The 22773-nt window shown below is 35.0% G+C and overlaps 4 protein-coding genes across 4 annotated transcripts; 3 read left to right on the plus strand and 1 right to left on the minus strand.

Moving 5' to 3' along the window:
* Positions 1–791: 791 nt before the first annotated feature.
* Positions 792–2057, plus strand: EAE98_007175 (uncharacterized protein; the record flags this gene model as incomplete). Its single annotated transcript, XM_038954798.1, has 2 exons — positions 792–1830; positions 1891–2057. The coding sequence occupies 2 exons, from the start codon at positions 792–794 to the stop codon at positions 2055–2057; spliced, it is 1206 nt and encodes a 401-aa protein (XP_038808940.1).
* A 513-nt stretch (positions 2058–2570) lies between these two features.
* Positions 2571–3104, minus strand: EAE98_007176 (uncharacterized protein; the record flags this gene model as incomplete). The annotated part of the gene is made up of 2 exons (XM_038954799.1): positions 2571–2840; positions 3054–3104. The coding sequence occupies 2 exons, from the start codon at positions 3102–3104 to the stop codon at positions 2571–2573; spliced, it is 321 nt and encodes a 106-aa protein (XP_038808941.1).
* An 11986-nt stretch (positions 3105–15090) lies between these two features.
* On the plus strand, positions 15091–16684 carry EAE98_007177 (uncharacterized protein; the record flags this gene model as incomplete). Its single annotated transcript, XM_038954800.1, has 2 exons — positions 15091–15996; positions 16046–16684. The coding sequence occupies 2 exons, from the start codon at positions 15091–15093 to the stop codon at positions 16682–16684; spliced, it is 1545 nt and encodes a 514-aa protein (XP_038808942.1).
* A 4487-nt stretch (positions 16685–21171) lies between these two features.
* On the plus strand, positions 21172–22773 carry EAE98_007178 (uncharacterized protein; the record flags this gene model as incomplete). The annotated part of the gene is made up of 4 exons (XM_038954801.1): positions 21172–21318; positions 21381–21593; positions 21655–22227; positions 22279–22773. The coding sequence occupies 4 exons, from the start codon at positions 21172–21174 to the stop codon at positions 22771–22773; spliced, it is 1428 nt and encodes a 475-aa protein (XP_038808943.1).

The raw sequence follows: 22773 nt of genomic DNA on the forward strand, positions 1-22773 counted from the left end.
GGGAATAGGTTAGGCAAATAGCCAACGCACAGCCATTTATGGAGAAGAGGTCCCGAGACAAGATTTTGTGGAGGGGGAACCGAGCACGACACGCGATAAGTCGAGACAAGACAAGTAGATAGACTGTTGCTTTGACAACAAAAATATCACGGAGAAATTGCAGGATAGATCAATAAATACATATTTTAAACACTTGAGACTGTGGTCCATATTTGGTATGAGATGCTATGTTATTCGCGCATGCTACCGTTTTCCATATCTGATACCAAATATCATGATTCATGTATGCAGAAGACTCATCGCATCTCAAAAGTTCAAATTGAGTCGAGTCTTCTCAACTCCCCCAAAATCCATCATGATCAGATGGCGCCACCCAATCTCATATTTTCCCACCACCTCGAAACCAAAAAGTCAATGATAAACCGACCGATCTCAATGGTCAACGCGTACAAAAAATACAAAAACACCAGGTGACTTTCAACATTTTACCACCCGCAGAATCCCTAACTATTTTCAGCAAAATGCCTTACCCGTCCCTGCCTAGCTTCATGCGTGCCGGTAGTTGACGGTAGTTCGTTCCGTCTTTCGCATCTGATAGGATGAACCGAAGCCTAATGAAACGGGACGATCATCCCCAACCTCGTGTTTCAAGCACACGAAAAACTAGTGATTCGAACGATTCATTTCTGAGATGCATTTCGTACCTATGCACGTTATCGATTTGGGATCTGCTTCACCCTCTTCCCGCAGAAGAAATATCGATTGTCGAGTCACTCAAAATTTAATTCAATATGCGCGTCCCGTACCCCACAAACTCTCATATCCGCGCTTGGCAACGTACGTCCCGGTTTACTCAACACTGCTACCGCGTAGCTCGGCTTCTCTATTCGTTGTTGATCGTTACGCCGCAGATACCGCTTGTATTTCTCTCTGTCTTATTCTCCCTTTCTTATTATGGTCGTCCCCATTGGTCCTTCACATACCGTGCTTCTCTCCTCATCGGCTCCCACATCGCCTGGTCTCTAAATCCTGGCACCCAACCCCTTAAAGATGTTCTCTCCTTTCCCGCCCGCTGTTCCATCCCCAAACTCACCGACGATCAGAATGTACAATTGGAGGTCATACCACCAGCAGATGAACCCTGGTTTAAGGGCGATGCAATACATCCAACCATCCAACCAGAAAGTTGTCCCTGTTTCTGGCAATGGACACGGGATCTTTCTCCTCCCGTTGGCGACGCCTCTGCCCCATTATCACAAAGGAAAATCATGATGTATTTCGTAGGCGGCGGAATGGTACAAGGCCATCCGCTTACATCTTCTATTCCCTGGCGCGTGATGCAGAAAACCAAGATCCCCATCTTCGGCGTCAACTTCCGTAAATGTGTGACGGCCAAAACGGCCTTTCCAGCAGCCTTGCAAGATGCATTGTCGGCACTGCACTTTCTCCTCGAGATGGGATATCGTCGGGAAAATATCTCGATTATGGGAGATTCGGGAGGTGCGGGAATTGTGGTTACGCTTTTGTTGTATCTTAATAGGTATAGTTTTCCCATGCCGGAAAACGCGGTGTTGATTTCTCCATTTGTGGATTTGGCGTTGAGGTTTGATGGGAAGGGGATGGGAGAGGAAGAGGAGAGAAGTCTGATAGAGTTGGATTTTATGAATAATGAAATGTTTGCAATGGTGGGATATCAGTACTGTGAAAACAGGCCGGATTTGAGAGAGACGCTTTTGAGTCCCGCGAGAGGGATGTTGCCGGAAGGGTATAAATTTGAGGGGCTTTGTAGGTGTATGGTTGTTCGGGGGGATGCGGAAGCTTTTTGCTCAGGTATGTATATGTTTTAATGTTTGATTGTATGAGTGATAACTGAGTATTGATGATATAAAGGCATACGAAAATTCGTCAATCATCTACGTCAAGCAGGTGTAAAGGTAGAGGCGGTGGTTGGAAAAGATGAAGTTCATGATTTTCCAATCTTCTCGAAAGCTGATGGATCGTACGAGTTTTTTGGGCGAGTCGCAAGGTTCTTGGAAGGAGATGGAATTTATGATTGAGTGAACTGGGCTTGGAGTGTGCGGGAATGTATCTGATGAGGGTGAGGATTAGAGGATTGTTGGGTAAGATATGGGCCTGATGGCACGAGGAATCTTACAATATCAAATGCATGGGCAGATTTTTTGGGACGCTTTGGACAAATCACTTAGGGAAATTCTACCACAATGGCAAGCCAGCGGAAAACGGTTCAATCATAGTCATTAGCAATGTGCATGATCACCAGTACCAAAGTTCACTCATAGGATTCAACATAGTTTAATTCTTGATGAAAATCCTCGATTCCTAACTAACAATTCACGCGTCGGTACGTTTTTCCTGCGCCACAAGAGTTTAGCGGAATCATTGCCAGCCCGAAACCTGATCGTCCCGGAAAAGGTTAGGTTCGTCCATATGATTCGGAAAGCTGGTGAATCACAGAGACTAGCTACGAAGTTTGGGTGGCAGAAAGAAGTTCAAGAAGAGAAGAGATAATGAGAGCCAACATCAAGCCGAGAGGGTACGCCTGGTAAAGGCTATTCGTTATCAGGTAGGAACCAGAGGAGAGGTTTGTCGTCAACGTTTGAATCGGAAAAGGGAAACGGGAAACATTCATGGCCCATTCGCTGGAAAGCTCTGGAGGATCTTGGTGAGTTATCGTGGTCGAATGGGTGAAGGCTTTGTGGTAGAAGGTCCATGAATGATTGAGCCATAGTGGTGAGTCTTTTGTTGGCGTCTTGGTCGATTTGAGTCCTACTCCTTTGTTGAAATGCTTTGCTTTGCCCTCCTAGGATTTCGATAGTTGACTTGATAGCATGAGAACAATTGAAAGATGATTTTCGGCAATTGAATGTGTTATGTAGCGTAACTAATGTGTGGAAGCGGTTTGTACTTGAAACGAAGAAATGGTCATCTGCAGCGGTTGATGCATATTCTGAATCATCTCATTTTCTAGGACGTCTACAAAATCAGTTAGCATGAGCAACATCGATAATGAAAGCAACGTTGGAGCTACATACCATTTCTGCCAGCGTCTTTGCTACCATCTCCTGAGAAAAATTGATATCCATCGCGATATGCTGGTGTCGAACGCGGTAAAGGGTGATGCTTTGAAACCGAGATTTTCGGTGCGAACTTCAAGGCCTCGAATAACCTCAATCAAATGTAACTTCTGGACTGTCTATTGACCTTTACAGTAATGGCTAGAATCCACATTTGAGACCATTTTCATCCTCAGAGGTGTATTGAATCGCGCAATCTGACGCATAAAAGGTTGTTGAAGGTAGAATTTCTGTCGGTTGATTGAAAGTGGGGAGGTGGTAGTGGCGAAAACGACATTATGGCGAAGACTTACTTTTGACGTAAACAGAATCTGTAGAGATATATCCGGCGCCGTAGCTGCACGTGCCCGTATGATGCATCTCTGGCTGAATCTGAAGACGTCGAAATAAAGAAGATCGGCAGCTAGGAAGAGGAAAAAAGTGCAAGAAATTCCCATTCCCAGCCGATTGAAGATGAGTGGTTGTCGCGTGGAGGCTACCACCAAGTAAACCAGATGATCGAGATATCTGAAAACTTGAAAGCGTTTTGTTCTCAAATGTCGTAGATCGAATGGTTTATTGGTAAATAAGCAGAATTGGCAGGATAACGACTGGAGAAAAGGACCGGCGTGGAGTTTACCCCTCAAGTCCTGTTCGATCTATGATCTTTGAAGACGTTGACCTCATTTGTCTTCAGAGATCATAGATCGAACAGGACTTGAGGGTGTCAAAACTGGAGAGTGGAAGTTGTGATTGAAGGGAAAGGAAAAATGAGATTGTGGAAAAGAAAATTTAAAGTCGTTAATGTGCGTTAATGGACGCGAGAAAACAAATCCAATTCACTTGTCTGTTTATCTACCCGTGAAAATTTTCTCACGCTAAATTAAGCGCAGCTAATATCAGACTTCGGATTGAAAGTGAAATTATGAAGTTTGGATGAGTACTGGATGTCTATTCGAACTCATTTCTTCCTTTCTCTCTGTCTTTGTCTGGAGGAGAAGAGATAACAGCATACTTCCCGCTTCCCACGAGACCTCCCTCCATCAACGCCAGAGGGCTTTTATCTGATATGAATACAACACATGAAAACATATAATCCCTACGGTATTGGGGGCGCACGTCGCACACGTTCTCTGGAGCCCTTGTGCCTGCGAGTGCAGATCCGAAGGAGAAACCCCTTATGACCTTCTCACTTTTCAATAGTGGCTTGTTCCTTCTACCAGTCACTTCTCATCAGATATAGAACTCACAACTTGGACCACACTCTGAGAATGAAGACACCTCCGTAAGCCCTCATATGGGATTGTGCACGTCGAAGTACAACCTTCGTGTGAGATACTATGTCGAGCAAATGTGGGGATTTTGAATATGGAGAAGATTTTCTGCTATCTGCGGCCGTTTTCCACGGCTCGAGCCAATTGCACAACCTCAAGGTTTACGACGAGGTTCGAACTATGGTATGATTGAAGCCCCGAGGAGGAATCTCAGGCTATCCCTGAATTCACTGCTTGAAATACAGTTCAAAGGTGATCATTCTGTATCTTCGTCGCCTGCACTCAACTGGGGTCGCATTGCTATGGCAAAGCCTGTCATCACTGCCCAGGTTGGGAGTTGGCTCGAACTAAGAGAGCGAGATGAAGAGGAAGCGAGAAGTGCATTACTACTAGAGAAAACGGTGATACTATGAGCAGCATAAATTTGATGGCACAAGTAAGCAGATACTGCTTTCCCCTCTCACTACTAATGATTTATGGTATAATCAACTTATAACACATGCTCTTCGACGGACGTCTTCTGTAGACTATCTCACATTCAGACTGTACTTCACTTATTACATAATATAAATATATTTAGAATGCAAAGCCTTGAATCTGAGACCGACAACATGCAAATATATATCTACCTACGTAGGTAGTAGAACGTTAACTCAAAATCGATGAAGATGAATGTGAGGAGGCCTTTCGACCTCAAGCAAATGACAACTTGATGTCAGAGTCCGGTCACGTGCATGTTTTACAAGCAGTCCGTGCATAAGAACTTTTTCTCGGAGCTACCTAAATTGAAATCCCATAATACTTCCAAGGTTACTATGGATAGAGTTTGAGCCATATGAGATTTCTTGAGGCAATGGATGGACACACTCCCATTCTCACCCAGCACCTCCTTCGTTAATAGAAGGTGTGCGAAACTCAATAGCAGGCCCACTACTGAGGCCGATAATGCGCATTTGGTATAAAACCCAAAAATAGATTTCTATTTTCACTAAAATAAAATTTTAGAATCTATATGGTGTGTTTATAGAAATCTTATTCTATATAATAGAATTCAATTTTATTAAAGGTTTTTTATGAGAAAAAATGTATTACTGAATAGCCCTTAGGGTTAGTTTTATTTATTTGATTTTAGAATTCATTTCAAAATTTTCTATAAGAAGTGTATTAATATTTAAAATTCATTTTCTAATAGTTTTCTTTATAGTATATAAACTATTCTAGAATAAGCGAATTGAGTTTAATAAGAATTCCTTATTTCAAGCTTAAGTTTGAGTTTATTTCACTTAAATTATATTACTAATATAATTTTGGATAACTTTTATAATATTAAAAAAAAGAATTCAATTCAGTATACAATCTTAAGCAAATTTATAAAATAAAATAAAAATAATCTGAATTATTATTTAGAGTTCAAGAAATCGATTAGTACTACTATTTTTTAATTGTTTTAAAAATTGAAATTTATATTCAATATAATATAGTTCTAATCAATAAATCTGTTTTATATAGATATTTCAAATATTAGGATTAATAATTAATCAGGCTTTAAATGGCTCGAGTGAGTTGATGATTAATTGAGTTTTGGTTGATATTATCAATAAAAAAAAGAATTCAATTCAATATATAATTTTAATGAAAATGAAGAAATAAATAAAAAAGAGATATAATCATTAATTAGAATTCTGTCACGGATCGGCACCCAATCGCAGTTGCGATCGCTTATATGCATATGTGTACATGTATACGATTATGTGTATATAATTGATATATAGGTGTGCTTGATGAGTGCTTTGCTCCCGATTCTATAATTGTAGATTCTAAGAATAAATTATATTCTACTCTCACAGTTCTTTTAAGGCAAAGTATTACATTATCTATAATTTTTATATGATTACATGGCTATCTAATAACCATCCAAATAATATTTTATAATTATAATACCTTTTTGAATGAATTGTATGTTTAATATTATTTATAAAAAAAAGATTTATTTCAATTAAGACTTAACAAAAATATTTCCCTAAATATACCAAATTACAAATACCATTACTATATCCAATTCATTCATTTCAAAAGGATTTTATTATTCTCCTTCTATAATTAGCCAAATTCCTCTAATCAATGATAATCAATTTCGATAAAGTGATAAATAAAGTTTCTACAATTCTAATATAAATATTGGTAGATGTGAAAAGAGTAAATAGTTGGGAAACGATTTTTTGATTGAGGAATTAACTTTTGAGGGTAGTATATTAATATATATTTATTTATTTTAAAAAAAGTGATTATTAACTCTTATAGATTATAAAGTTTTGTAGAACAAAATAACAAAGCTTAAAGAAGAATTGTTACAGTATAGTTCTAATACTATTCGCCCATCTCAACCTCTCCAACCCTGATAGTAATATTATATAGATTCCTCAGAAAATTGCGAAATCCAGATTCCTAATATTCCAATCATCTCTATTAAAAGAATATCTCATACTACCAAAAAAAAAAAAATAAAAAAAACCCTTACTCGCAAAACCAATCTTTGCAGTAATCTCTTTCGAATACTAACAATTTACCCCCCTCAAACCCAATCATTCTATTAAATAATCTACAAATCCAATAAATATTTCTTTCTTGTTTTTCTACTATTACAATAAAACATTCGTATATTCCGAAGCCTATTAATCTCTCATCTAAACTCAAAAATGATATAGAATTGAAAATAAATCTCTAGCAATTATTAATTATAGAATAACTTAAACTTTATAAAAATTTATTTACCTCAAAATTGTAATAATAATTTTATATGATAAAATAAATCAAAGGTGAAGTATAAGAATATATATTCTTGTTATACATATAAATTCCCCACTTAACAAATTAGCAATTAATTAACTAGCTCACAACTATTTATAAAAACCTGATTGAGATCGATTATATTTGCATTAAATACAAATACTAGATTATACCCAATAATATGTAATATAGAAATTTTCTGATATAATGTTGTAAGTTTAGGTTATTAGTTACACAAACGGGAATTATCAATTCAACAATTCTTTTTTGTAATTTAAAAAGAAAGATTTTTAATTTTCTTTAATAAGCTATCAATCTTTATATTCAATAATACTATACTATAAAAAACCTAACCAATAAACTTATTAAAATTAATAAACTTGAAGTTATATTTTGGAAATGTAATTGTAATAAAACAACTAAAAAGATTTTTTTCAAAAAGTTATTTAGCAGGATTTCTTTGTTGATTTTGCTTAGAATCGCTTTCCACCCATTAAATAATTTAAATCTACCTATTTAAATCTTATATTCCCCTTGTATTTTTACTAGCTATATAGGAACTTTCAAGTCAAATAGTATCCCATCTCCAGAAAACAATTTCAATTGTAGTACACCTATTTCTGTATTGGAAACAAATTACAATTTCATTTTATGTGCAAGCAATATAAGTGCTATAACCGAAATCCAAAAGATCAAAAAAAACGAAGAGTTTTATAATATAAAAAAGAATATCGAGGAGAATATCAATTTAAATATACAAACAAAAGCTATCAAATCCATTTACACTACCAAAAACTAGTATTTAAATCAAAACATTTAAATAAAAGTTCTTTCCTAAATATAATCCAAAATATAAAATTCTTTGATTTAACAAAATTAATAAAAAATAATTTTATAAATCTATCATATATACTTTCAAGGAATGGATATTCATATTATACTCAAGTACTCATAAATTCTGAAGTGAATGGTTATGTTTTTATTAATAGAATACTTCTTTTATTATTATTTCCTATATTTAAATTCTATTTTATATTACTCGAATTACTAATTGAAGTCAAAAGTTATAATAATACAAAAGGTAAAACTATTATTTATTTAATCTTTCTTAATTTTATAATTAATACTTGATAATAGTTCTATTTGTTATTTTTTATTATCAATTTGGATTTATATAGTATAATTCTAGATTGTAAATGGTTAGTAGAGACCTGAGTTAAAATTGATTGTTTTAAACGATACCTCGAATAGTTTTTTGAGTATTTTTTTATTATTTCCTTATCAAAAAATATACTTTTAATTAGGAATAACTTATAATAATCTAAAATCGATTATTTGAAGTAGAAAAATACTGATAATCGGAATGCTTGATTGGAAGAGATATACTACTATATTAATAATAAACAGTAGGAAATAGTATCGATTATATTTATGATATTTATTATATTTTCTTAGGAATCTAATATAATAATCTCCGATGTAATTGAACCCCCGATTTCAATTAATCTAAAAAAGAAACCTGTTTTCGATCAAGTTTATATTTAATTTGTATATGAATCTCTTTTATTATATATTTTCAATATATATAATATATATATATTCAAGCCGATTCAATTTTAGTTTATTTATAAAAGAAATAAGAATCATAAAATCTTTATAATTACCTACGAAGAGATCGATTACATCATCTCAAGTTACAAATCTAGTTAGGATAATAATTATCGAATTGCAGTCGTAGTTATCTCCCTAAATAATTTCAAATCAGAAATTATTACTACTTTCAATTATATTATTACAGATATTGAGATGGAATTTTCAATCTTTAAGGCTTACTAGTAATATTACTGAGTGTTCTTCAAGTACGAGTCCGATATTTTACCTCCCTTCCGATCATATAATCATAAGATTATTCTTAAAGGAGAAGGTGAGAAAGCTCTTAAATATAGTTTATTATATAAGATGTTACTTGAATAGCTTAAAGTTGTTAAAGAATATATTATCGAAAATCTTATTAAAGGATTTATAGAACCTAGTTAAATATTATTTGTAATATTGATTCTTTTTATAAAAAAGCTAAATGGAAGTTTAAGGTTCTATATAAACTTTAGATTACTAAATTCTTTAATGTGTAAGGATAGATATTCTTTGCTTCTCATTAACAAAATATTTGTATAACTTGTTGGTATAAAAGTATATACTAAATTAGATATTCAACAAATATTCTATTATATACATATAAATCCTGCTTCCAAAGAATATACTACTTTCTATATTCAATACAGTTCCTATAAATATAAGGTTCTACCCTTTAAATTAATAAACAGCCCTATAACTTATTAATAATATATAAATAATATCTTATTTAATTATTTAAATAACTTTTATACTACCTACCTCAATAATATATTAATATATTTTGAAAACAAAAACAAATATAAAGAATATATCAAGTATATTCTCGAGTAATTTGAATTTGCTGGATTATAAGCAAATCTCAAGAAATACGAATTTAATATTAAATATATTAAGTATTTAGATTTTATTATTTTTATTAATAAAATATAAATCAATCCAAAGAAAATCAGAATAATCGTTATTTAGATTTATTTTATTATTATAAAAGATATTCAATTATTTTTAGATTTTTATAACTTTTATTATTAATTTATTAAAGATTACAATATAATAACAAAATCTCTTTACAAATTTATAAAAGCAAATATCAAATTCTATTTTGACAAAATCTACCAAATTGTATTTAATATATTTAAAGATAAATTTATTTTTGTTTTTCTTCTGTAATATTATAATTATATATTATTTTGTATACTAGAAAGCGATATATCTGATGGTATAATCACTAGTGTACTCTTTTAGAAGCATGGTGATGAATAATTATTAGTTATTTATTTTTCGAAAATAATGGTTATTACTAAACTGAACTATAAAGTTTATAATAAAGAAATGCTTGTGATCATCAAATCCCTAGATTATTGGAAAGCCGAACTTACTAAATTCTTATATCAGATTAAAGTATATATCGATTATAAAGCTTTTAAGTATTTTATATTTACCAAATAGCTAAATATTCGATAAGTACACTAAACAAAACTACTCACCAATTATAATTTTATTATTATATATTGTACTGGAAAGAACAATTTATTTGCAAATATGCTTACCTGCTACACTAACAAATTAGATTAGTAGAATAATACTAAGAAAAAAAATCAATTATAGTAGTTTATAAAAGATAATTAGATAGATACTAGGATTATATATAAATTTTTCCAATAAAAACTAAATACTATCGCAAATCTAGATATAAGCATAATATCTCCACTTTTTGATATAATCAATTGTATTATTGAAGTAAACAGATTCCATTTAAATTTAAAAGCTCTATACAACCACATAATCAAATTATATAAGTATTTTATTTTTGTAAAAGGATTATTGCTTTATAACAATCACCTATATATTCCGAATACTAACAATTTGTAAACCCATTTAATTTATAAAGTCTACAATTTAATCTCTATTACATATCCTGGTGTAAAGAAGATTTATTCTCTCTTAACTAAGCAATATTATTGGAAGAATATGATTTTCACAATCAATTAATATATATAGAATTGTTATAAATATAAGTATAGCTCTGTTTCCAGAGATTGTATCCCCAATCTACTTCATCCACTCTTTATTTCTATAAAAGTATAGGAATACATTACCATGAACTATTGTAGTTTCAATAAAGATAAATATAATTACAACAACATATTTATCATTATCAACCAATTAACCAAATAGATTATTTCAATATTTTGTTATAAGTTAATCAATTCAAAAAATCAGATCTGCTTATACCTATATTATATATACAGATATTATAATGCCCCAAAGTCTATAGTCTCTGATTATAATCCTTAATTCATATCAATTTTCTGATAAGAATTCAATAATATTTTAGGAATGTAAGTTAAGCTATTTATCATTTATTATTTGCAAATTGATAGTTAAATTAAGATTTATAATTAATACTTTTAGTAATATTTATAATCCTTTATAAGCTATTATCAAGATAATTAATTTGAATTCCTATTAATGATAAACTATACTCAGTTTATACTTCCTTACAAATCATTAGATAATCAATTCTTATATAAGACTTTATATAACCATCTACCCTGCAATCCCTGGGATTAGAAACTCGATTTTATTATATCTGTTAATAATTTGAATATAATTAATACTAAAGAATATACTAAATATAATAAATTAACATTTGATTAAACAAAAAAAAATATTTTATATACACAAAAAAAAATATTTTGATTAGCCAATTCGCATTGTTGTTTAGTTAACTTTGATATAGGAAATTATATATAACTTAGTATAAAAGACTTTCCAATACAACAATCTTTAAAAAAACTGGATTACCCAACTCAGAATAGATTTAAGATTATTAATCGGGTTAGAGATTCCTTTTAATTGAACCTATTATCTATTATAAAAGTTTATTCTATATTTTTATTTAATAAATTCTGCAAAGTAGTAAACAATCTATTTTCTGAATAAATCATTAAACTATTACCTCCAATTAATATTATTAGTGATATTGAATAAAAAGTAAAATATATTCTAGCTATCAAGAAAGTATATTAATAGTTTAAATATAGAGTATTGTAACTAAACGCTGATGATAATCTTATCTAATACCCTATTTCCGATTTCAAAACTATTCTATATTTTCTTTGTGATTTCTATTTGTGAAATCCCTCTCTATCAAAACCCTCTATATACTTATTCGAATAAATTTACTTTTATGAGAGTGGAAAGAATAATTATGATTTTATAGATAATAATCAATATATAAATAAAAAAAATAAAAAAAACTTTTTTTATATATTAAAGTAATAAAGAAATTATAATTTCATTAATAATGGAAAAGTAATTGGATAAAGACTGAATTGCTAAAATAATATAATAAAAAAAGTCTTTTTTATATTATGATAGTTTTAAAGTAAATCAAAAAAAAAGTTTTTATAGGTACCAATAATTATAATCAGACGAAATACGAAAACAAAAATTGAATAGTTTAAATCGAAATATTAGTTAAATCTTTAGCCAATAATGATAATAAGTATATCCAGAATAACCACAAGCCAAAAGATGAAACGATTTTTAATTGTAATATATATAACAACAAAACTGAGTTTATATTCAATCGCTTACAATTACTTATAAATTGCTAAAAGCTCCACTTTCATTTATATCAAAACAAATTGATATTATTATTTTAATTTATTTTTCTATATTACAGCTTTGGTTATGCGATGTTTTATGTTCTTTTGAGTAAGGGTAATAAGAAGTATTTTTTTTGAAATATAGTTTCTTAGCTTTTTTTATAAATCAAACTATTAAAAAAGGATTAACTTTATTAAAAATCAATAAAGTTGTATTTATTTTTATTATATTGCCATATTTAGTAATAGTTATTTAATATTAGAAAAATATTTCACAAATCTCTTTAAAGGGTAAACGCTTATATTTATATTTATTAATAAGATAAAATAAGTAGTAAGCTTAATTAAATAATTGATTAGGAATTCGGTAGTATATATTATCCCCCTTACTAAAAATATAGTTATATATACAACCCACACAAACCTAATCATCCTTTTGAATATATTGTTTCTATTATAATATTGTTTTTTTTGGTAATCTTTTATTTAGAGATTTCAGTTTATTGATATCAATAAAACTAATATTTCTACAACAAAGTATATTGAATTTGTAATTAGATTAATCTTGATGTAAGGCCTTTATAATCTTCTTTTCAATAATCTTATACCCATCATTTTCAATATTACTAAAATAGCACATTACTGTAATTAATTTGTTAGTAAATTTCTTTTTATAATTATCAACTTGATCAATCAAAGGATTATATTTTTTCTCGAAATTTTGTTTGAGAATATAATAGAACAAATATATCCAATAAACAAATCGAAGATCGATTTTATTTTTGAGGTTATCATCCTCAACAACTATAATCACACTTATTAAATAAGCTGATTATATACTAAAAACAAATAAATAAAAAGTCTTATTCACATTCCTCATCAAAATCACAATCATTCCCATAATAGGATTCCTTCTTTTCGGATTTCTTTTTTTTAGTAGACTATTTGTTTTATGTAATAGAAAAAGTAATTGTTTTCTTTATTACAAGTTAAATAGGAGAATAAATCAGTAAAATAAATGTAGAAAGAATTATAAATAATTTATTATTATATATATATTCTTTTATTACTAAATCTGTACTGGTGATAGTTTATTTTTGTTGTCGTATTTTCTTTTTGAAATTAAAGATATATTAATAAAAGATATAAAAAAATTAATTAATTAAAAAAAAATTTAGAAGAAAAAAGGGATTCAATTAATCTATATGTTTCAAAAGATTCAATTGGTTGTTAGGCTACAGAACGATTTCTTTTACTTCGTATATACCTTTCTGTTGCGAAAAAGAAAAACCTATGTACACATCTATTTATTATATTATTCTAATTAAATAATGATAATGTTATTTTGCAATTACCAATTCAATAACGAAAATAAATAATTATAAAGCTTGAGGGTAAGTTTTTTTGGAGGGGGGGATAATATTACAAATTGATATCTAATTATAATTATAATCATTTATGTGTGTATGTGTGTATATGTATGATTATGTATACATAATTGATATATAGGTATACTTAACAAATACTTTACTTTCGATTTTGTAATTGTAGATTTTAAGAATAAATTGTACCCTACTCTTACAGTTCTTTTAAGGCAAAGTGTTACAAATTTAAGGAATCGATTAATATAATCCTTTTTGAATTATCTCAAAAATTGAAATTTATATTTAATATAGAAATACTATAATGAATTTGAAAAAAAGATTAAATTTTAATATTGAATTTCTTATTCTTGAAATATTATTAAATTGAATATAAATTTCAATTTTTGAGATAATTCAAAAAGAGTTATATTATTTGATTTCTATAATAATTAATAGAAGGATTTATTTTCTTTTTATTTTATTATTTCTTTCAAGGTTGTGTATTGAGTTGAATTATTTATTTCTTATATACACACCACTAAATTCTAAATAAGATTTTAGCGAAGGCAGAAATCTATTTTTGGGTTTTATGCCAAATGCGCGTTATCGGCCTCGGTACCCACTCGAGAACAAGAGAGCACACTCCACACAGCCCCCTTCCCTCCTCACCCAACACCTCTTCAATCATATAAGTTTCGATCATAAAACCTTTGATCATACGGGCAGAGCTTCAGCCAAGCACAATCAATATAATATACAATCAGCTTGCTTGAGCTGTGCGCACTTCACTTGATTTGAAAAATCAGTCAAATTTTCGAAATGCTGGCGCCCTTTCACCGCTATTTATTTATAGTCCTTGGTGCAAAACATAGTGTTTTAAACAAAGTCGCTTCCTATCATCGATTAACCGAGAGATGGTGCATACTATAAAGGATGAGACCATCACCTAAAATGCACCAGATCATCCATGGTTTCTAGTTAAGGATGACAGGAGCAGGCATTGCGCCTGGCCATCGATCATAAAGCGGAAGATCGCAGGGGGCACACTTTTCTGAATTGGAGATTGATAACAGATTCCTTAAATCTAGAGCCCTTATGCTTTGAACTTCACGTGAGGTTTCATCTCACTTGTCGACATGATACATATTTGGTAAAGTTATTCATTCGTTGGTAATGTTTTGCAGTTCATGACTTCTATATCAGACAGCGAGTAGAAGATCTTGTGGAGTAGATATAAATCGGAGATATAAAGGGATCGAATTTCTCTCCGCTGCAACCTTCCTCCATACTTTACAACACTTCCAATGTCTCTAGTCTCTCTAGTCTCTCTTCGCGTTACTTCAAGATGTCGTTGTCCACTACACTCAACTTGTGGCCCACCCAGAGCTACGTTACGGTCAATTTTCGACCCCCCACTTTCGATATTACGAAGACGGGAGAAACTCAACCAGGCTTGATTCTCATCAATCCAGTTCTGAATCACTTGGATAAGTCGGATCTCAACGCCGCAGTCTCCGCCGTTGGATCTGTTCAAGCTAGTGCATGTGGAATTTTTACTGAGGATGGGCAACTTGTGTGGCAGGGCCCATATGCTTTTGCTGAAGATTCCACGCATCTTCCCTTGTTTAGTACGAATCTTATGGTTCAAGAGTACATGGGCAAACCTGTGTTGACATACTGGCAAGGTGTTCGTAAAAGCCACGGTGTTGCATATGGAAATTTCACCATACTGGATGATACCTACACGCCAATCACAACGATCTGTCCAAAATTAAATCTTATCACTCCACCAAGTGCCAATTTGACGGATCTCGCATGTTTTGGCGATTCCCACGAATTATTTATTACACCTTCAAACACCCTAATTGTCAGTGCAGGCAACGTTACCACTATGGACCTTAGCCCAATTGGCGGTCCAAGTGTTGGCTATGTGTACGACTCTCAGTTCTACGAGATTGACATTGCAACCGGTGATATAATTTTCAGCTGGAGTTCTATTGCCTCTGGTATTCCTATCACATACTCCAAAATTATACCAGGCGTTAACTCTGGAACTGGTTTAAATTCGAGTGATCCTTTCGACTGGTTCCATATCAATGCTGTATCATCTGTTGGAGATGGATATCTTGTTAACAGTCGTCACTGCTGGGCTACTTGGTATCTCAATAGTGCCGGTGAGATTCAATGGCGAATTGAGGGCAACAACACCGAGGGACAAAGTGATTTCGTGGTTCCTAAGGAAGCAAACTTTGTAATTGATTTCCCAAGCCATCATATGTCATTAACTAATCACATATCAGGAATGGCAACATCATGCTCGCATCAGCAATTACACCAACACAAGTGCCGTCCTTCACTACTTTAACAACCACTTCAGTGAATTTTCAGATGAAAACGTAGCCAGCCAATCCAATGGTCTACAACTCTCTCTTAACCTTGTAGACAAAACTTTAGTCGTGGAAAAAATTCTCAACGATTCTGCCTACAATGATTTCAGCGGTTCTCAAGGAGCATTCAGCCCACTCGACAATGGCAATACATTCATGGGCTGGGGTGCCATTACTCGTCTTACTGAATTCGGTCCCGATGGTAATGATGACGTTCGTCTACGAATCCAATTCGGCTATGATAATACCGCCAATTCATATCGCGCCTACAAACAATCCTGGAATGCGACGCCACCTTGGAATCCAGATGTCGTAGGAGTTAACGACACCGCATACATGAGTTGGAATGGAGCAACCGATTATACGGCTTGGGTTATATATACAGGGACTAGTGAGAGCAATCTCGTGGAAGTGGCTACTGTTCAGAGAGGCAATCTTTTCGAAACTAGCTATCCTATTAGTAGTGAGGCTCAGTATTTGAAGGTTGCAGCGTATGCTGGAAGTACTTTTATGAGAAATTCGTCACTGGTTACTGTGGAGCCTTCTTATTAGCACCCTATTACATCATAGAAGGTAATAGTGGTGTTGAATATAAATCTCAAAAGTCATGAATATTATAAGCTTTGGTAGAGAAGTCGAGAGCCCGGCTACTTTAAGTAATATATTGGACTTCGTCACTTTTCGTACTTTTCTTCCATGCGAATACTGCATTTCTCTCATTCAGATGGATTTCATTTGGAGAACTCTCACAAAAAGAATTTCATCCATACACATGGACAAGAAAGCCATCCCCTTGATGATCTACCTCTCCACACTCCAATGGTTACCGTCCCAACCCTGAAAAATGTTTCACCTGACTCAAGTGAACACAACTTTGGCCGCGTTCGGGTCAATCAGGATACACGGAACCATCAGCATTTGATGTCCTACCTGTATGTTCCCAAGGACGCTCTTATGATAAGATTGCATTCGGTTCGGTTTTTAGAAGAGAATAGACCTTACTGGCTTCAAAATTCTTCTTATCAAATAATATACTCACAGAACGCGGATTGAAACAAACATGATATTCCGCTGAATGAATTAAGTCAAACAAATGAAAGATCATCAAAAACAAGTTCAAATATCGAATCGTTCGATTATTTGACCTATCAAATTTCATTCTCATATGCAGGTATCAGTAGCTCGAAATGACTAGTTTGTAAATGAGGAGGGCCACTTTCTTCTCTTGAAGCTGCTGAGAACTGTTTATATAGTCCTTTGCGGGTTGGAATTACCTTCTGATTGGGGCTTGGTACTATGAGGATTAGTTTCTGCGGTTGATTTCGTGTGGTCAATTGTCCATAATAGTACGTAAGCGATAGCTGCAGTTCGCGACACTCGAGGATCTGGGCGAAGAATACCAAGCGCTACTCGAACCCCATGTCTCAAGCTCTACTCCAAACATTCCGTTCTACTCGACTGTGTTTAATGAGATCGTATCCCAGAAAGGAAGATTGGACGCATCTTACTGGCGCAAAAAATGGAATCTCACGTTCTTTTCAATGCTACTATGGGGAACTTATTGTCAACTCGTTCCTCTACAAATTCATTTCTTGAGATAGGAACACACTCTGCTCTTGCCAGATCACTGCGTCAGATATTTAGGCGCCGCCAACCTGATGCGATCTACATACCCACAATGGTTCGAGACGAAAGTGAAACTACAAGTTTGCTCACTGCAGCAGGTAATTTGTTTTTGAAGGGACTAACCATCGATTCAAGTTCCATAAACTCTAGAGAATCAGTCCTTACAAATCTTTCAACCTACCCTCGGCACTACGAAGAAAGCTACTGAGACGAGAGTCAACTTGTTGAAGACTGGAAGTTCCGCAAGTTTTCAAGGCCAACGGAATTCAGACCCTCCGGAAATATGATCTCCTCGAGACTCTGGAGTTGCCATTATCAAATCCAAATTAATTTCTCAAGCATCTAGCTTCGTTGCAGATGGCTACGCCAGCGAGAGCCATATTGGAGATTTGCAAAACGCTGTACAGTTTCATGATGCGGCCAATTGCGGAGCTCGATATCCACCAGTCGTTTAGGACGCTTGGGGTGATTCACTTGTGGCTAGTGAGCTGAGAAATTGGTGCAGGCAGAGAATTGGCGTAGGATTGACCGTGCTGGAGATCATGGGTGCGGAATCAATTCAGAGCTTAGGAGAGATGGCCGCGGATGGATTATTAGCTAAAACGGTGGTTGTAGAAACAGAGAAGAGCACCTAAATTGGTACCTAGGGAGTGCGGTGAGATGCTGTTGTAGAAAACATGGTGAAGTTTCGCACCAGAATCCGAATAAGCAGATCTGCTTTGGACAAAAATTGTCTGGTACACATGGGTAAAAAGGAGCATTGTTTATTGTAGGCCGTAGAGAAGTGGAAGATTGAGTTCTCGCTAGATCGGTCCATAATGCAATGATTGGTTGAGGCACATAACAGCTCTACCATGCTGGGCCGGTAGAAGATAACGCCGTGCTTACCAGACAATCTTGTTTCAAGCAGAACATCTATCTTTCAGCCTTTCCCGCCCTTTCATATCCCCGCGCGAAAGGGGAATGGGCTAGAAAACATGGGAGTTTCCCGGTTGATGTGTGAACAGGGTGTCAAATGGAACAAAGACTCTAGGCTACTTGTTAGATACCGTCTTCTACCCGGTGCTGACCACGAGTGTGACGTGAACGGGCGTCCGTGATTTAAATTGCGGGGAGAAGAATGAGACGATCTGTTCGGACTAAGGATTCGGTACTGTAAATACAAGAGCTCTAATTCAGCGAGAAGAGAAGTTTGGCTCATGTAATGTGATTTGATGTGATGGGTGAAACATCTCTTTGATCCTATATTCAAGTCCATGAGTTTTCTGTGGTTCCGGGACGACTTCAACAACGAATTTAAAAGCGTTGCATCAAATGATATTGATTAAAGATTAAATTCACTTGTTTGTTTACCTACGGAAAATTTTCTAGATATCTGTTCAAATCCATTTCTCCCTTTCTCCTCTCCCTTTATATGTTGGAGAAGAGAAACCAATATATTCTCCCCTTTCTATAAAACCCTCATTCCTTAATGCCAGAGGTATTTTATTTGATACAAGTACATATAAGCTCTGGTATAGAGAATACCAGTATACGAAAGCATTCCGCAGAAAAGTTGACACGATGATGTAGGTTCTATCACCGAAGCATGGAGTTCGTGAATCACAGCAATCCATCATCCTACATGTTTCACCGCAGCCATCCATTGGATCTGTACATGGAATGTTTGTTTGTCACCACCTTGTGTATAGAACCGAAAGCATCATCTCAATTTATCGTGTGAAACCAAACACCGCACTTCCTTGCCAATGTAGTCGTCGACTGCAGCATATGGCTGAACAATGAATATATAGCGAGCACAGGGAATACAACAACACAGCTGGTTCATTCGCTCATTGCGAACTGTTACTTAATTAGCTACCAAAAAAGAAAATCACCTCGTTCAATGTATTGAGTAGTACATACAACTGTGTTATTTGGAATTCGAAACATGAGCGTGACCGCGTTGATTGCTTCATCATTCAACCGGGTAGGATGGTCTTCGTTGTCGCCGTTTGATGTCAGATTCACAATCACACCAGTCAGAGTCGCCTTGTCAGGGAGAATCGGTTCCTTGGGAGAAACCTTAGACCCACGTGGCTTTGGTTTGAACAGATTGGATGGCAAGAAAACCATGCAAGCGGTGGAAAACTCAAAATGACCATCGGAAGTCGAACGCCCAGTTTTTTCGCCGGGAATCTTCGTGCACAACCTTTTGCCCTAAGTTATTGCTATAGGATTGATGGGCTTTTAGCTGATCACAGCAAGGCTGCTGGTCACTCAAAATTGTTCCATTTTTGACGTCTAACGGACTCTGTCGATCGCGTTGGTCAATAACTTGATTTGTGTGAGTGAGAACTACACCAATGGTGTGTTTGATTGGAGTGCTCTGACGATAGATTATCCACAGATTATCTGTCAAAGCCATTATCCGCTCCACGGGTGCCCATTGCGCAGCCTAGGCTATACAGAGAAGCTGACCATGGTTGTCTATGGTTTATGACAGGTATGGGATAGAGGTTCTGACTAGGTATCCGCTGTGTGATATGATGATGACTTCTAGACCACTGTTATGGTGTGGGTTGGTATAGGATCGATGTTCACTTGTACGTGTATCCGTCGGTTGTCGAAGATGAATGTAATGCATTGGCACCGGTGCTGCACGTTGTAGACTGTCGGGTCTTTGCAGGTGAACGGGAGTGGCTGGTTGCTGAAAGCTGCTAACTGAGCCGCAAGTCCCTCCCTCAAACAGCGAAGGGCAACCACGTCATGTATGATTAAAGTACTCACTGTCTTGTTCGCAGTATTGGTTGTCATTGCTCCCTGAAAAGGCCACAGCTGAAGAGCTTCGAAGCAACGAATAAAGGTAGCTAGTGAGGTTGCTTGAAAACAACAAAAAGTGAAAGAAAGATTGGAAGATCGTACGAGAAGATTCGGACATCAACCCAGAATTTTATTTTGTTCGGTCCGATAGGCCCTAATTATTTTAAAACTGATTTTTGATTCATAGACAAAGAAAATCCAATGGACTAAATAAGCGAGGATTATTGTTGTCGTCGCCAAAACTGATATACTCCCCCACAGCAATTTTTGTATCCTGAAAAAAAATCGACAACTACCTTACGTCCCTGTGAGGAACGAATTCGAATGTAATTGATGACCATTTGCTCTTCGCGCAACGGATAAAGAGGGACATGGAAGTCGTTCAGAACGCAAAAAGGTAAGTCTCTTCCATAAGGCGCACGCGTTGTCGCAGAATCCCTTTCTCCCCACCTGTCGATCTTACTTTTAAGAACACAGCAAGCCTGAGATCGTCGATATTGCTGTTGTGTAGAAGTCATGATCGACGTTTATTATACATGAATCCTTGCATCAGACCTTGCCTCTACCCTTTTATGCTCAAATACTAATCATCGTTTTCCTATCACAGCACCATGTCCGCTCATACTTTGTCACAAGGTCTGGCGGTCTTTGAACATGCATCAATTTCAATGCAAGAATTGCTTCAACCTGTTCCGTTGAACAAATGTGAAAGTGCGAAGAAGAGAGTACAATTCTTGGCACATATCATGGATGAGTTTGTAAGTTTAATGTCTTGTCCTTGTGGTCTACCCAAATCTATACTGACAATAAATTCTTACAGGCACTCTCAAATCTCGAAGATTCTCCCGTCATTAGAACTCTGCATGCTTCGGTCGATGCCGCTTTTCATAAAGCTGAAGAAGATTACCGTACTGCAACACTCCAGTGTGACGAAGTGCTTCGAAGCAACGACATCTTAAACAAGACCATCACTTTCCTTGAGAATCAGAAGTCTTTGTTTAGAAAAGCCTTTGAAGATGTGCCCGTTTCACAGGTAAGAACGATCTTTCTCTTCAATTCACGTGAATGGATTATTGTGTATTAACAGTGATTAGTATGCCGTTGGTCAATCTGCAGACCCTTCCGTTGTTGATGTTCAAGAGTCTTCCAACGTTGAAATCGAGGCTGTTGCTGATTTGGCTGCTACCCATCTGCCTGCTGCCGATCTACCTCATACCAACATGACTACCACTCATCTGCTTGCTATCAATCTATCTTCTATTGATATAGCTACTACTCATCTGCCTATTGCCAATCTATCCATTAGTGATATGACTACTATCGATCTGCCTGCTGCTGATCTATTTATTACCGATATAACTACTACAGATCTACTTGCTGCCGATCTACCCATTACCAACATGGCTGTTACCGATTCACCTGCTGCTGATAAACCAAACGCTTTTCTATTAAAGATGTTTGGTGAGCGCCGTCATTCTAATAATCCTACCATTGACCGTCTTGTCCCCACTCTTATCAGAGCTAGCAAATCAGGTGGCGCAATTACCCACGGCGATCCGCACAAACCAGTCGCTGCTGGCGAAGTCGATCCATCCACATGGCTCGTCCCAGAGTCTACTGGCCCATCCCCCTGGCCTGATGTTTCAATGCAAGTAAACCAAACCTTGGTAAGTTTCACACCCGTTAGTAAGAACAATGCAAATCTGACAATTCTCTAGACTTATTCGCCACACATATTCTCTCCCATTACCGTTATGCGTCCATTTGCTCCGCGACCAACAATTCCTCCAAAGATCCTCAAGAGCAAGGCTTACCACAAGGTGCTCAAGTTGCTCGAAAATATTGGTATGGAGTTCCCCACTGAGTTTGACCAAATGACCAGTGAACAATTCACCATGATCAAGGACACTCTCAATGCAGCATACAAGGCAACAGCAACCGATTGCAGTGAGGTATGCCCTTCGGTCTTGTCGGGTGCGATCTGTTACCACCAAAACTGTGAGTACAAATACACCGAGGCCTGTCCCTTGGCACCAAATTGCTCGAATTTGGACTGTCCTCGTACACACTTACCTGCCCCTTGCCCATGCGATTGGAATAAGGCTTCTCCTGAACATCTAGCCACAGTCCCCCACGTGACAGTTCGTGAGTCACTCAATGAAGCTCGTGTCATTGCCTGGAAACTTCACTTATTAGACCTTTGTGGTGTCTGA

This window comes from Botrytis deweyae (assembly GCF_014898535.1).
Source record: "Botrytis deweyae strain B1 chromosome Unknown BDEW_016, whole genome shotgun sequence".
Classification (NCBI taxonomy): Eukaryota; Fungi; Ascomycota; class Leotiomycetes; order Helotiales; family Sclerotiniaceae; genus Botrytis; species Botrytis deweyae.